This window comes from Trichechus manatus, unplaced genomic scaffold (assembly GCF_000243295.1).
Source record: "Trichechus manatus latirostris isolate Lorelei unplaced genomic scaffold, TriManLat1.0 scaffold00010, whole genome shotgun sequence".
Taxonomy (NCBI): Eukaryota; Metazoa; Chordata; class Mammalia; order Sirenia; family Trichechidae; genus Trichechus; species Trichechus manatus.
In genome coordinates, this window is record NW_004443946.1 from 20069564 (window position 1) to 20084108 (window position 14545).

The following is a 14545-nucleotide window of genomic DNA, read 5'->3' on the forward strand; positions in this document are numbered from 1 at the left end:
TGGTGAAGAATACCAAATATACCGTGGACTGCCAGAAGAACGAACAAATCTGTCTTGGAAGAAGTACAGCCAGAATGCTCCTTAGAAGCAAGGATGGTCAGACTTCGTCTCATGCACTTTGGACACGTTATTGGGGGGATCAGTCCATGGAGAAAGACATCATGTTTGGTGAAATAGAGCGTCAGTGAAAAAGAGGAAGACTGTCAATGAGATGGATTGACACAGTGGCTGCCAACAATGGGCTCAAGCATAACAACGATTATGAGGATGGCGCAGGACAAGGCAGTGTTTCATTTTATTGTACAAAGGGTTGCTACGAGTTGGCACTGAATCAATGACACCTAACAACAACAACAACAAAGGTGAAATGGAGCCCTGGTGGTACAATGATTAAGAGCTACGGCTGCAAACCAAAAGGTCAGCAGTTTGAATCCACCAGCTGCTTCTTGGAAACCTTATGGGGCAGTTTTATTCTGTCACAGTTGACTCGATGGCAACGGGTTTGGTTCAGCAATGGGAAGGGTGAAACGGTTAGGAAGCATTTTCTAATTATTTCAAACAAAAGGAATAAGTAATTCAATGTTTGTTAATGAGAAATGCCATTAGAGAAAACTAATGTATAAATAGAAAGCATCTGACTCTTTCTGTTCCTGCTTGTTTCACAATTACTCCCCTTTACCTGGTCTTTAAAATTAGTCTCCTTTTCTCCAGACACACATAAAAATAAGATTAGAGTCTGGGACTAATCATGAAAAACACTGCTTTAAATTAGAGACACCTGTAAAACATGTTGCCTATTAAAGCTTTCTGAAGGTGAGTCTTTGAAAGGTCTCCTAACTCAAGGCAAGAAAGAAGCACCTGCAGGATGGTGTGTCTGAGGGGTTTTAGAACACAAGCTCACACTCCCTCCGTTCATTTTCTATTCATGACATTAGAGGCTGAAAAGATCTAATATGTTCTTAATCCACTACCCTATTTCTTCTTACCATGCTCTTCCCTAATATGTGCACCTATGCCATCTGAACAGCTTGTATAATGCTTGTGATTGGAAGTTGGTGGAGACAATTTATGTTGGGAAGCTGAAGGTCTTTGCTTCTATTGAGGACTACGAGGAAGGAATAGATAAGATGTCCAAATTGCAGGTCCCTAACAAAAGAATTAAGTCTGGTTAAAACTTTAGGAGCTTCTTCTAGAATCCTAAAGACTGATTAGTTTATATTTATTTAGCTGGTGAAATTACTTCAGTTATATGCAGGGTCCTAAATGAGTAACATTCCTAAAACAGGGAAGACTTTGTTCAATGTTTCTAAGCACAGATTTTCTGACTATAAAAGTAAAGCACATTCAATGTAGAAATACTAGGAAAAAATAAGCAAACTAACATATATATTAGTGAAAAACATATAGGTGAAAAATTCAAATGCCTAGTTTAAACCAAGTTATGTATTCCTTCTACATGAAAAGGAAGCAAAAAAAACAAAAAAACAAACTTTAATCCCCAACTACACTTAGTACTTCCAGAAAATCTACTTCTAAGAATTCAAAATCATCAAGTATACATTAGATCGTACCACTGAAAGTGAACTACTATCAATACTGTGGTCCAAGGTCATTCAGACCACTTTCTGTACGTGTGTCTATGCATGCAGAGCAAATATATCGTTTTCTAAACTGCTTTTTTTCACATAGCAGAGAATAAGCATCCTTCCATGTCACTTAAAAATTCATTTACCCTATATTTTAAACAGCGGCATGGTATTTTATATATGTTGCTATTGTTAGTTGCTGTTGAGTCGATTCCGACTCAAGCGAGCCCATATGTTTCAGAGTAGTACTCTGCTCCACAGGGTTTTCAGTGACTAAATTTTCATAAGTACATCACCAGGTCTTTCTTCCGAGTCACCCTGGGTGTACTCGACCCTCCAACCTTTCAGTTAGTAGCCAAGCACATCAACTATATGAACCACGCAGGGACTCTGTACAGATATACTTCCGTTTATTAACCAGTCCTGTACTGTGAACATGGGAATTGTTTCAGTTTTTTGTTTTTCTATTTTAAACAGCACGGCAGTGAACATCTCTGCAGCTTAATCTTTGGATACATGCTTTTATGTGTAACGATGAATCACTATAAGACACAGAAGGCAAAAGTGGATGAAGGAAAGGAAAAATGGAAATAGAATCACTGTTTCAACTAATAACTAAAAAGGAAGCTTTTGGCAGAAGGTGGGAGACCCGGTGTTACGCACTGAATTATGTTCCCCCAAAATGTGTGTCGACTTGGCTAGGCCAGGATTCCCAGTATTGTGTGGTTGTCCTCCATTTTGTGATCTGATATAATTACCTATGTGTTGTAAATTCTAACCTATATGTTAATGAGGTCAGATTAGAGGCAGTTATGCTAATGGGCAGGACACAATCTACAGGATTAGGTTGTATCTTGAGTCAATCTCTTTTGAGATATAAAAGAGAGAAGCGAGCAGAGAGGAGAAGGACCTCATTACCACCAAGCAAGAAGAGCCAGGAGCAGAGCATGTCCTTTGGAGCTGGGGTCCCTGCACTGAGAAGCTCCTAGACCAGGGGAAGATTGATGACAAGGACCTTCCCCCAAGGCCAACAGAGAAAGCCTTTCCCTAAAGCCAGCACCCTGATTTTGGACTTCTAGCCTCCTAAACTGTGAGAGAATAAATTTCTGTTTGCCAAAACCATCCATCTGTGGTATTCAGATAACTAAGACACCTGGAAAAGGACAGGCAGCCGACAAGTGCCTAGAAGACGGAGGCACCACCCGTATAATGACTGGTTTTGTAGAACTATTCCAAGAATTCACTTAAAGTCTTGGTACCTGTATGAAGTTTTAAACTTCTCTGAGGAACTAAAACATTCCCACGACTGTTTAAATAACCAAATCACTGGAGCTTTATGGGCCAAATGATCTTTGATGCTGGGAAAAACAAGAACAACTCTAAGTCTGCTCTAAGGAGCCAGGGAAGTGAAATCCACCACCTGATCTGGTTGAGCAACTGTCCAGAAAATCAGCAACCAATCAGTCATAAAGTAAGCAAATAGTTTTAACTGGGGGAAAGTTCATTTGGTTTGGTAAATTCCATGTTTGTACTAAAAAGATCTTTAATCACTAACAAGATTTTTTCTTTTTGTTTCCTATGTAGATACTACTGGACATTGTATCTCAAGTTTTCTCTTTTAAATCTGAAACTACAGCCAACTCTTAATTTTCCTGGGTTGGTTATTTTTCAATCTTGCTTCTCTTTTTTCCCCCACCTGCTAGTCTTTTTGTCCTATCTCTTCATCAGACATTTTGTGAAAGTTTGGTTAAGAGATACAGTTAAATCAGTAATTTTTGTTACTTTTTTTTAACAACTATTTGAAGTAGGATAAGTGTTAGGTAAAGCTGGAATAAAGGCAAAATTAATTCAGATGATTTTGGGGAGCAGGAAACAAAATTAGGCTGAATTATAGATATTTTAAAAATAGAATTTGTGGTTTTCTTATTTTTAAGTCCACGTACTGGGCTAAAAAATAATGATGAGGTGGAAAAATCAGAGGACTGGGAGTCAGAAGATCTTGGTTTCAGCTCCTTATGGAGCTTGGTTTCAACTAACTTGGTGTGACACTGGGCCAGTCATTCCTCTTCTGAGTCAAATGTTCCTCAATTAAGTCTTAAAATCTGAGGTTCAAAAAAAAAATTACCTCAGAGAAATTCCTTTCGTAGATATCAATTTCTGATACTGAATATGTACTTCTGAGGGGGCTTTTAAAAAATTATTTCATTGTGGTAAAAATATATGTAACAAAACGTTGGCCAATTCAACATGTTTTACATGTATGATTCAGTGACACTGGTTACATTCACCATGTTGTGCAACCATCACCATTGTTCGTTTCCAAGTTATTCCACCATCATTACAGAAACTCATTGCCCCTAAGCAAAGACTACCTTAAAATGACTTTTGATGGCAGTTTCTCTAAAAAAAAAACAAAAAAAAGCACTTCCTTACAAGTTTTCTTCCTTTTTTCAAAATAATTATTTCATTGTGCTTTCAGTGAAATTTTTACATAGCAGTTTAGGTTCCCATTCAATAATTTTTCAACATATTGTTCAGTAACATTGGTTACATTCTTTGTAATGTGTGAACATGCTCATTATTTCTCTTCTGGTTGCTCCATTTCCGTTAATCTAGTTGCTCTGCTCCCTTTCATTCTCATCTTTGTTTTAAAGTAATTGTTGACTGTTTGGTCTCATTATTTCTTACGAGTTATCTTGAACTACTAATTTTCTCACTACATTTTTATGTTGGGTAACTTTTATTCCAGTTGATCTGAATTATTACTAATTAATGGGGTTTAAATTCTATAAATTTTCACTGTACAAGACTAGTTAAAGTAAGATTTTGGAAGAAAAGTCTGTTGTAGCTCTGCCGATTTTCCTTTACTTGAGTGTTGAATAGATCCAAATGTTATGGGTTCCTACTTTATTCACTTTCTTGTCACTTTTGCTGAGTTCTGAAAAGTTCTTTTCAGGCACACAGCAACATTTAACAAAATGGCATCATCTCAAATGATATTATATGTTAATGTTTACTAGTGAATTAATGAATGAACTTAGGTAAGGAAATAGCAATAAGAATTTAAGCCATTCTCACTATCACTAATGAGACAGAGTACGGCAAACCTCATAAAAAAAGAAGTAATAGGCAAAAGGGAGATTCCATAATTACTTCTGAGTTTTTCTCAGTCACAGCCTCAGGAGAAAATCTGAAATGTAAACCTACTTACCTTTTCCTGGGCAAACCATTTTTCCAGTACAAGAAGCCAAACCCAGGCTAATCTCTGAGGGCTGATATCCTGCCCACATCTGTAAAGTATGAAAAGAATGTCACCCCTAAAAAAGAGTTTCTACTGCCATTTTGTCTTTTGTGATTCAAGATTTAAATTTCATTGCTCAGTCTGTTTTAAACCTGAATAAGCAAGATACTGTCCTGATGAGACATTTCCAAACGTATATGACAGTTCTATAAAACATTAAAATCAGAATAGAGCTAACATCTTTCATTAAAAAAAAGGAAAAAAAGTCTCAATCCCATGTTCACCTCCTTATCTACTCTTCCTTATTCTTAAATTAAAAAAAAAATATAGCAAATCATAATAGCTAAGGCTATCTAAAGTATATTCTTAAATATAGAAACTGAATCAAATGGTCTTAAAAAAAGAACTTCATAAAAAGTTATTTTTAACTGCATGCTAAAAATAGCATTAAAGGAATTCATAAGCCTTTCCTTGACGTTAGTAATTGAAATCAGACAGTAAATGGCTAAAACCCAAATTTAAGGGAAAAAAACAAAGGAAGAATCACTTCAGTTTCCCTACTCTGTACGTCCTCATACATTACTTAAACGTATAACGTAACAGCAAAAAGAAGGAAAAGTAAAGGAGAGACTGAATAGCACATTTGACTCCCCTACCACTACTCGTTAATTAATTAAGGAAGAACTTCATTAAAAATCTAGGATGGAGAACAGATTAGTGTTTGCCAGGGGACAAAGAGGGAGGCACAGTGACAATACAAAGAGCAGCAGCTGGGAATGAAAGAGTTCTTTTGCGGTGATAGTTCTGTATCGTGATTGTGGTGGTAGTTACGTGAATCTATACGTGGATAAAACCGCACAGAACTACACAAACACAAATGAATACACATTTAAAAAAAGCTGGAAATTAAATAAGGTCTGTAGTTTAGTTAACACTACCGTAATGTACCATTGTCAATTTCTTGGTTTTAATATTGTACTACAGCTATATATCACCTTTGGAGGATGCATGGGATCCTTTGTCCTATTTTTGCAACTTCTTGTGTATCTATAATTATTTCAAAATAAAAAGTTTTCAATGAATTCACTCTCGGTACTTTGTTAAAGCTACAACAATATCTTCAATTTCATGAGCAAGAAGAGAGCAGGGTTTGCTCTTTTGGAGGCAAAGAAAATGGTTTTCAATGCAGTTCCATTCATCTACTTTAATGATGATAATCAAGGAACGGTGGTTTTAGGCAAACTTTGCTGGCCAGGTTTAAATCCAGTTCCAGATAATCCAAAACCAATGTTAATTAAATAACAGACATATATTATAGAGATAAATTTGCAGAGCATGCGAAATTCAGTCTGTCTCTGCTAATTCTTCAGAGAGTAGTTGAGTGGAGCACATTGACTAGAGCCTAAAAATTGAACTATGTATCTCCCGTCCTGTGATTGCCTGTCATGAAGGGAGATAGCTTACCTCAGCAAATATGGACACACCACCAGCGCCTGAAGTATGTCTTCAACCCTCTTTGGGATATCCCCTTGTCCCTCGTGTAGCTGTGGTACACATGCCCGTGCCAGCTCCCATTCTCCCCTCCGCAGGCACTCACAGAAAAATCCAAAAAGCTGCTTCTGGGAGGCAGCTTCCTCTTTTCCAAATGGATGGTGCATTTTCCCAGCACAGAGTGCAGGGAGATGGAGAAGGATGAGTTATGCCAAGCACATTCTCAATTTCCTCGTTCGCCGAGTACTTCCTAGAAACAACACAACCCACAGTGAGAAGAAAGGGAAGGAACTGTATCTAGACAAACCAGCAACTGCCAGCCCGACTGGGAAAGGCGAGACTTTCTTAATTATCATTTTACGTTTAATTTTCACAGTTTACTATTTCCTTTTGAGAACTGCCACCTCTCCCCAATGGGTGGATCCCATCTCTCTACTCGCATCCTTTATTTAATTAGTATTTATCGTTGTATTTGCACAGAGCGCAGACTCAGAACTCCATTTCCGTATTACCTCTTGCGCTTTCATGCTAAATTCAGCTCCAAATCCCGAGGTGGTCGCCTCCTCAAAGATGAGAAATTCAGCAAGAGTCCCCTAGTTTGAGCCCTCTGCTAAGGCAGAAGATTGAAGATCACAAGACTAATCGGTGTCAGAAGTGGAGGGCGGTGGCGGTTGAGGTGCTGGGACTCTCCCTACAGGGGTCGTGGAGAGCGCACCCACCTACTCTGGGGTGCTTTATACTCACCTGTTCCCCGCGCCCAAAGCAATTGAGCTTCCAGGGCAGCCATGTTTGAGCCAAGTCAGGTGACAGATCCCACCCGATGGGCGGTGGAGTGACCACTTAAAGCGGCTACTCCTATTGGCTCAAATGGTTCGCCATATTTGTTTGGGGCACGTGACGCCGGCGCTCGGGACTAGCGAAAAATAGGAAGCTCGGAAAACAGTAAATCAGCTTCGGGATTCCTACCATCCCTTTTAGTTACGAGAGATCCACCGCGCAACAGCTACAGTTATGCATTCTGCCGAGCAGGTGTCAGGAATAGCTGTTTCCCCTTTTTTTTTTTTTCCGCCCTCTTTTCTCTGTAGCACTGGATGTCAACATTTAACTGAGTGCCAGCCACGTGACAGTGTTTGCTAGGCTCTGGGGATACCCAGAGCAATGAGACTTGAATTATTATTACTACATTATTACTCTATCCACTTGGCTGTCTTCTAATCCCGAAACCGAAAGCTCTGAATTCCCATTTTTAACCTCTTCGCTCTATAGATTTATTTGCTCATTCACTCGACAACTGTTAATTGAACCGTGTGCTAGGCCCCATCTTAGTTGAAGGAGTTAAAAGAGCTGAATAAGATACAGTTCCCGTTCTCAAGGGGCTCATAGTCTAGTAAGGGGTGCAGGCCAATAAACAGGATTAAACAACAACAACAACAAAACCAAACCTGTTGCAACATAGTGGACTCCAACTCATGGCGACCCCATGTGTTACAAAGTAGAACTGCTCAATAAGGTTTTCCTGTAGATTGACAAGTCTTTTTTTCTGCGGCGGGCCACTAGATGAGTTGACACTAGCAACCTTTAGGTTAGTAGTCAAGCACAAACCATTTACACCACCCAGAGACCTGTCAACCAAAAAACCCATTGACCTCAGAGACAGAGTAAAACTGCCCCATAGGGTTTCCAAGGAGTGGCTGGTGGATTTGAACTGCTGACCTTTTGGTTAACAGCCAAAATACTTAGCCACTGCACCATGTAAGGTAGAGGTCTGCAAAGGAGAGATGAGAACAAGAAATGGAGCAGGCTTTTTGCAAAGATAATGATCTGAAACAGAGTCTTAAAGTACCGGTTTATTGGGTTTCCTTCTCCATCACAGCCTCTTTTAAACAAATCCTCCTTTTCTTTCCTTTCATGTTCTTCTTCAACTATATACTCTTACGTTTCAGTTTGAGCAATTTCATTCAGCATTTTTCAAATTATTTCACAACCCCTTTTAAAAAGCAAAAACAAAACAAACAAAAAGCTCTCTTCCAAAAACTCTTCTATGAAGGAGAAATTTTCAACTATTCCCCATAAAACTAGCATGCTTGCCTCTCTGGTCCTTTAATTGATTTTTAAATGTAGAGATAAAAGAAGGAAAAGATAAAATTCCAGGCAAGGTTTTCCCTTGCTTCACAATTTCCTTGGTGGTGTGCCTTCACTGGATTTTGATAATGGGTATATTGAGAAATTGGCTCCGACCTGTATCAGATACACTGATTATAGAGTGTGAACTACAATTCCCAGCAAGCAGCCTAGTCAACCTGTGCCTGCTCCTGCCTCTGATTGGCTAATGTAGCTAGGGAGACGACCCATCCAGCGCTTCCGTTGTTGCTGTGCTGTGCTTTCGGCGGGGAAGTGTGTAAGGGGTGGGGGAAGCTTTGAAAGTTGGCTGCTGCAGACCCGGTACTGTTAAGTTTCCTGTGGGGGGCAGTTGTGGGGAGATGGGGTGCACTCATTATTTCCCGCTCTTTCCCTGTGCCCGTGGGCATTGTTATCGGTGTGGTCAGGGAGTCTGTCTTGGATGCAGGGCACGCCCCCTCAGGCCGGTTGGGATCCTCACCAGGACCCGCGCGGTATCTAGGGGCTTTTCGCCTTCTTTTATGGGGATGGTTTTGTGTGTTGCCGGAGGCGGTGGGGGGGTGGGGGGAGGAGGGAGGAAGCCGCTCCTAGATTCTGGATGCTAGAGAAAGCTCTTTTAAGGGAATTCTGGGATGATATTTTCGCCTCCATCCTCTCCCCCACCATTCTGGCATTTTGGGGTTCGTCATTAGGGGAAGTTTAGGGACTGTCCTCCTGGTGGTGTTGCAGGGGAGGTAGTTAAGAGTGGGGAATCTGAAGTCAGATCAGAGTGTGGACTCCACCATTTGTTAGCTGCTTCACTTTGTGCAAGTTGCTCAACTCTGCCTCAGTATTCTTATCTGTAAAATGGGGTGAGAGCAAAGCGCTTGAAACAGTGTCTGGCCTGTACTAAGCACTCAATAAATCTTAGCTATTACTGTTACTTCACAGTTTTCATTGTACATCTAACAGGATTTTTCTTTTCCTGGTGGGAAGGAGGAGCCAGGTTCAATCTTCAGAGTTGAATATCACTGTTGTTGCTGGGTGCCCTCTAGTTGATTCGAACTGATAGCAACCCTATAGGACAGAGTAGAACTGCCCCATATTGTTTCCAAGGCAGTAATCTTTAGGGAAACAGACTGCCACATCTCTCTCCCCAGGAGTGGCTGATCGGTTGGAACCACCAACCTTTCCCTTAGCAGCCAAGTACTTAACCATTGTGCAACCAGGGCTCCTTTTGAATATCACTACTCCCCCCCCCCCATATAAGCATGCACACACATACACAGCAGGAATGTACAGTCTCTAGTGGAAGAAACAAACATGCAAGTCGTAATTATACATTGATTAGATTATAGAACAGTTCTGAACGAAGTGTGATGAGAACATTTGAGACTGACTTGGGGGAAGCTTTTGTGGATGATAGTCAAGGAGGCAGGATGGCAAGTTTGCGCAACCTACCAGTTTACTAATGTTGTTAGAGAGCAGGTCACGTGAGACAGGGCATAGATGTTTGCTGAATGAACTGATAACGATCACGATTGCTAACTTTGAGCCACCACCCAAACAAATCCTTTAAATCCTCGGTACAATCCTGTGAACTAGATAGTAGAATTATCCTTATTTTACAAATAAAATTAAGATACTGAGAGTAGTGACTTGCCAGGAAGGTCAGGACCTGAACCTTGCAATCTGATATATGAATTAGGAGGAAGTGAGGAACCAGTTTATGAAGGATTGTTATGCAATCCTAAGAAGTTTGAAATTTATCCTGTGATCTAATGGTGCCATGGGGGATTGATTTTAAAGGATAGGAGTGGCAGGATCAGAGCGCCTTTTTTAGGAAACCACCTCTGGCAGGATTGTGACACTGACCTGATATTTGCAGGCTAATTTGGGGGTAATCAGTGCCACTGGATTGTACATGTAGAAACTTGAATTGGTATATGTTTTTGCTGGTATATTCTCAACAACAACAACAACAAAATAAACTACTTAAAAACATTAGAAAACCCTATGGATAATAACAGTCTGATCTGTTGTGCGTGGGGTTGTCATGAGTTGGGGCTGACTTGATGGCAGCTAACAACAACTACAACAGCCATATTTGTTTCCTAGAGCCGCTGTAAGAAACTCATGAACTGGTTGGTTTAAAACAACAGAAATTTATTCTCCCACCGTCTAGAAGCTCTAGAGGAGATTCTTTTTCTTGCCTTTTCAGCTTCTGTGGCTATCAGCATTCCTTGTTGTGGCTCCTTACTCCAGTCTCTGCCTCTGTCTTCATGTGGCCTTCTCTGTGTCCCTGTCTTTTCCTGTCTCTTATAAGCACAAATGTTACTGGATTTAGGGCCTTCCTGGATAATCCTGGGGGAATCTCATCTTGAGATCATTGAATCAGTTATATCTGCAAAGACCAAATAAGGTCACATTCATAGGTTGTAGGGGTTAGGAAGGAGCCCTGGTGGTGCAGTGGTTAAGTGCTTGGCTGCTAACTGAAAGGTCTGCGATTGGAACTCACCAGCCACTCTTCGGGAGAAAGATGTGGCAGTCTGCTTCTGTAAAGATTTACAGCCCTGGAAACTCTGAGGGGCAGTTCTACTCTGTCCTGTAGGGTTGCTATGAGTCAGAATCGACTTGATGGAAACAGGTTTGGTTTTTGGTTTGGGGGTTAGGATGCGGGCATATCTTTTTGAGGGCTACAATTCAACCCATTACAATAGCCTTCCTTAATTTTGTCAGTAGTATTTTAAATACTATACATTTCATTCTGCATATGGAGAAGCTTGAAGAATCTTTTATTTTGTATTTTGGATAGACTACCTACTATCGCTTATGCCATTTTCTGACTTTTTTTCAAGGTTATTTTTTCCTTTGCTGGATCTGGAGGCATGGCTGGCAAGAAGCTAAGACGAGTGGGTTTATCACAGGATCTGTGTGACCGTCTGCTCAGACACCAGATTGTTACCTGTCAGGTAAAATTTATTTAATTTTTTTTTCCAATGAAAAATTTTATGTACAAATTAGTTTTAAGTATACCTTAAAAAAAAAAAAAAAACAAACTCACTGACATTGGGTTGATTCTGACTCATAGTAACCTAATAACTCTTAAATAAATCTGAAATATGAAAGTGCAGGTTAACAAAAAAAAAAAAAAAAGATAAATGATGGTGTGCCTTCATAGGCTAATTTTAAATAACAAGCCACTTAGGTTGCATTTTCAAATGTGATTTCATTTACCTGAACACTATGTTTGCATTTTGCGGAGAGAATGTTCATGGATGAACCTTTGAAAACATTATGCTTAGTGAAATAAGCCAGTCATAAAAGGGCAAATATTGTATAATTGCACTTATATAAAATATGTAGAATTGGCCAATGTAAAGAGACCAAGGAGCCCTGGTGGTGCAGTGATTAAACCCTCAGCTGCTAACCAAAAGGTTGGTGGTTCAAAACCACCAACTGCTCCTGGGAGAAAGATGTGGCAGTCTGCTTCCATAAAGATTTATAGCCTTGGACACCCTGTGGGGCAGTTCTACTCTGTCGTACAGGGTTGCTAAGAGTCAGAATTGACTTGATGGCAGTGGGTTTGGTTTTTTTTTTTTTTTTTAATTTTTGCATTTTTGGGGGAGAATATTTATGACATAAGGTGAGGTACAACTGTGCCGTTTACAATATTTAGAATTCCAGAGAAGTTTTATCCATTTCTAAGAAATTTTGTGGTTAACATGAAAAAGCTTCCTTTTCAAAGTAAGAGAAATTAAGTTAAGATTTTTTTCCTACTGATGGAACCAGATAAATGTATAGAGCAGATATTGCACTTTTAAGCACAGTAGTGAAGCAAATCCCTCTTAGGAAGTTGAATAAGATTCAAGGTTTTATTTATGAAAGAACTGAAGAAAACATTCAAGCCTCAAGTTGCAATATTGAAGGATTCTATGGGCAAAATATTGAAAGACGCAGGAAACATCAAAAGAAGATGGAAGGAATTCACAGAGTCATTGTACCGGAAAGATTTGGTCGACATTCAGCCATTTCAGTAGGTAGTATGATGGTTAAGATTGTGTGTCAACTTGGCTGGGCCATGATTCTCAGTGATTTGGCAGTTATGATGTAGTTTAGCAGTCGTATGATGTTGTGATCACTTCCATGATGAAATTTGAGATAATGTGGTCACCTCCGTGATGGGATCTGCTGTGAGTAGCCTGTGAGTTGAAAGGGAATTTCCTTGGGCATGTGGTCTGTATCGAATATAAGTGGACATTCTGGCAAGGCTTGTGGGCTTTTGCTCTCTCTGGATCCTGCAGCTGGCTCCTGTTCATCTGACCTCTGGTTCTTGGGACTTGAGCTACCAGCTTACCCGAGGTCTTGCCTGCGAATCTTGGGATTTGTCAGTCTTTGAAGCCTGTGAGCAAGAGCTCTGCTTTCTGACCTGCCAATCTTGGGTTCGCCAGCCCCTGCAGTTAACTGAATCAGGAGAAGCCTCTGTCCTGACTCACGGACTTGGGACGTTCCAGTCTCTACAACTGCACTAGACATTTCCTTGATGTAAGTCTCTCTCTGTATATATTTATACACTTTACTGGTTTTACTTCTCTAAAGAACCCAGCCTAAGACAGGTAGCATATGATCAAGAACTGATGGTATTGAAGGAAGAAGTCCAAGCTGCACTGAAGGCATTTGCGAAAAACAAGGCTCTGGGAATTGAACGGAATACCTACTGAGATGTTTCAACAAATGGATGCACTGCTGGATGCACTCACTTGTGTATGCTGAGAAATTTGGAAGACAGTTACCTGGCCAGCTGACGGGAAGAGATCTATATTTGTGCCCATTCCAAAGAAAAGTGATCCAACAGAATGTGGAAATTATTGAACAATATCATTAATAATACATGCAAGTAAAATTTTGCTGAAGGTAATTAAAAAATGGTTGTAGCATTGAAAGGGAGCTGCCAGAAACTCAAGCTGAATTCAGAAGAGGACATGGAACAAGAGATATCATTGCTGATGTCAGATGAATCTTGGCTGAAAGCAGAGAATACCAGAAAGATATTTACCTGTGTTTTATTGACTATGCAAAGGCATTCGACTGTGTGAATCATAACAAATTATGGATAACATTGGGAAGAATAGAAATTCCAGAACACTTAATTGTGCTCATGAAGAACCTGTACATAGACCAAGAGGCAGTCCTTCAAACAGAACAGGGGGATCCTGTGTGGTTGAAAGTCAAGAAAGGTGTGTGTCAGGGTTGAATCCTTTCACCATACTTACTCAGTCTGTATGCTGAGCAAATACTTCGAGAAGCTGGACCATATGAAGAAGAACATGGCATCAGGATTGAAGACTCGTTAACAACCTGTGATAATGCAGATGACACAACCTTGCTTGCTAAAAGTGAAGAGGACTTGAAGCACTTACTGATGAAGATCAAAGACTACAGTCTTCAGTACGGATTACACTTCGACATAAAGAGCACAAAAATCCTCACAACTGGGCTAATAAGCAACATCATGATAAACAGTGAAAAGATTGTAGTTGTCAAGGATGTCATTTTACTTGAATCCACACTCAATGGCCATGGAAGCAGCAGTCAAGAAATAAAAACGATGTATTGCATTGGGGAAATCTGCTGCAAAAGACCTCTTTAAAATGTTACAAACAAAGATGTTACTTTGAGGACAAAGGTGTGCCTGACCCAAGTCGTGGTATTTTCAATTGATTCATGCAGGTGAAAGCCGGACAGTGAATAAGGAAGACTGAAGAGGAATTGATGCCTTCAAATTATGGTGTTGGAGAATAATATTGAATGTATCATGGACTGCCAGAAGAACAAACAAATCTGTCTTGGAAGAAATACAGCCAGAATGCTCCTTAGAAGCAAAGATGGCGAGACTTAGTCTTACGTACTTTGGACATGTTATCAGGAGGGACCAGTCCCTGGAGAAGGATGTCATGCTTGATAAAGGAGAGGGCCAGCGAAAAAGAGGAAGACCCTCAGTGAAATGGATTGACACAGTGGCTGCAACAATGGGCTGAAACATAGCAACAATTGTGACGATGGTGCAGGACTAGGCAGTGTTTTGTTCTGTTGTATATAGGGTCCCTATGAGTTGGAACTGACTCAACGG

At 40.1% G+C, this 14545-nt stretch overlaps 2 protein-coding genes across 3 annotated transcripts in view; one reads left to right on the plus strand and one right to left on the minus strand.

Moving 5' to 3' along the window:
- The window catches only part of ZFYVE26 (zinc finger FYVE-type containing 26), an 88982-nt gene extending 81946 nt beyond the window's left edge, over positions 1 to 7036 (minus strand). The window contains exons 1-3 of the mRNA XM_023726312.1: positions 6831 to 7036; positions 6292 to 6568; positions 4798 to 4876 (exon numbers count right to left, since the gene is read on the minus strand). Coding sequence (XP_023582080.1) covers positions 4798 to 4876; positions 6292 to 6485 — 273 coding nt within the window. The 5' untranslated portion in view covers positions 6486 to 6568; positions 6831 to 7036. The remainder of the gene's footprint in view (positions 1 to 4797; positions 4877 to 6291; positions 6569 to 6830) is intronic.
- A 1678-nt stretch (positions 7037 to 8714) lies between these two features.
- The window catches only part of RAD51B (RAD51 paralog B), a 692596-nt gene continuing 686765 nt past the window's right edge, over positions 8715 to 14545 (plus strand). The window contains exons 1-2 of one of the 2 annotated variants that reach the window (XM_023726314.1): positions 8715 to 8760; positions 11274 to 11387. In XM_023726314.1, the coding sequence (XP_023582082.1) occupies positions 11304 to 11387 (84 nt within the window). In that variant the 5' untranslated portion in view covers positions 8715 to 8760; positions 11274 to 11303. Of the gene's footprint in view, positions 8931 to 11273; positions 11388 to 14545 lie in introns of both variants that reach the window. The other variant, XM_023726313.1, reaches the window with a different exon arrangement.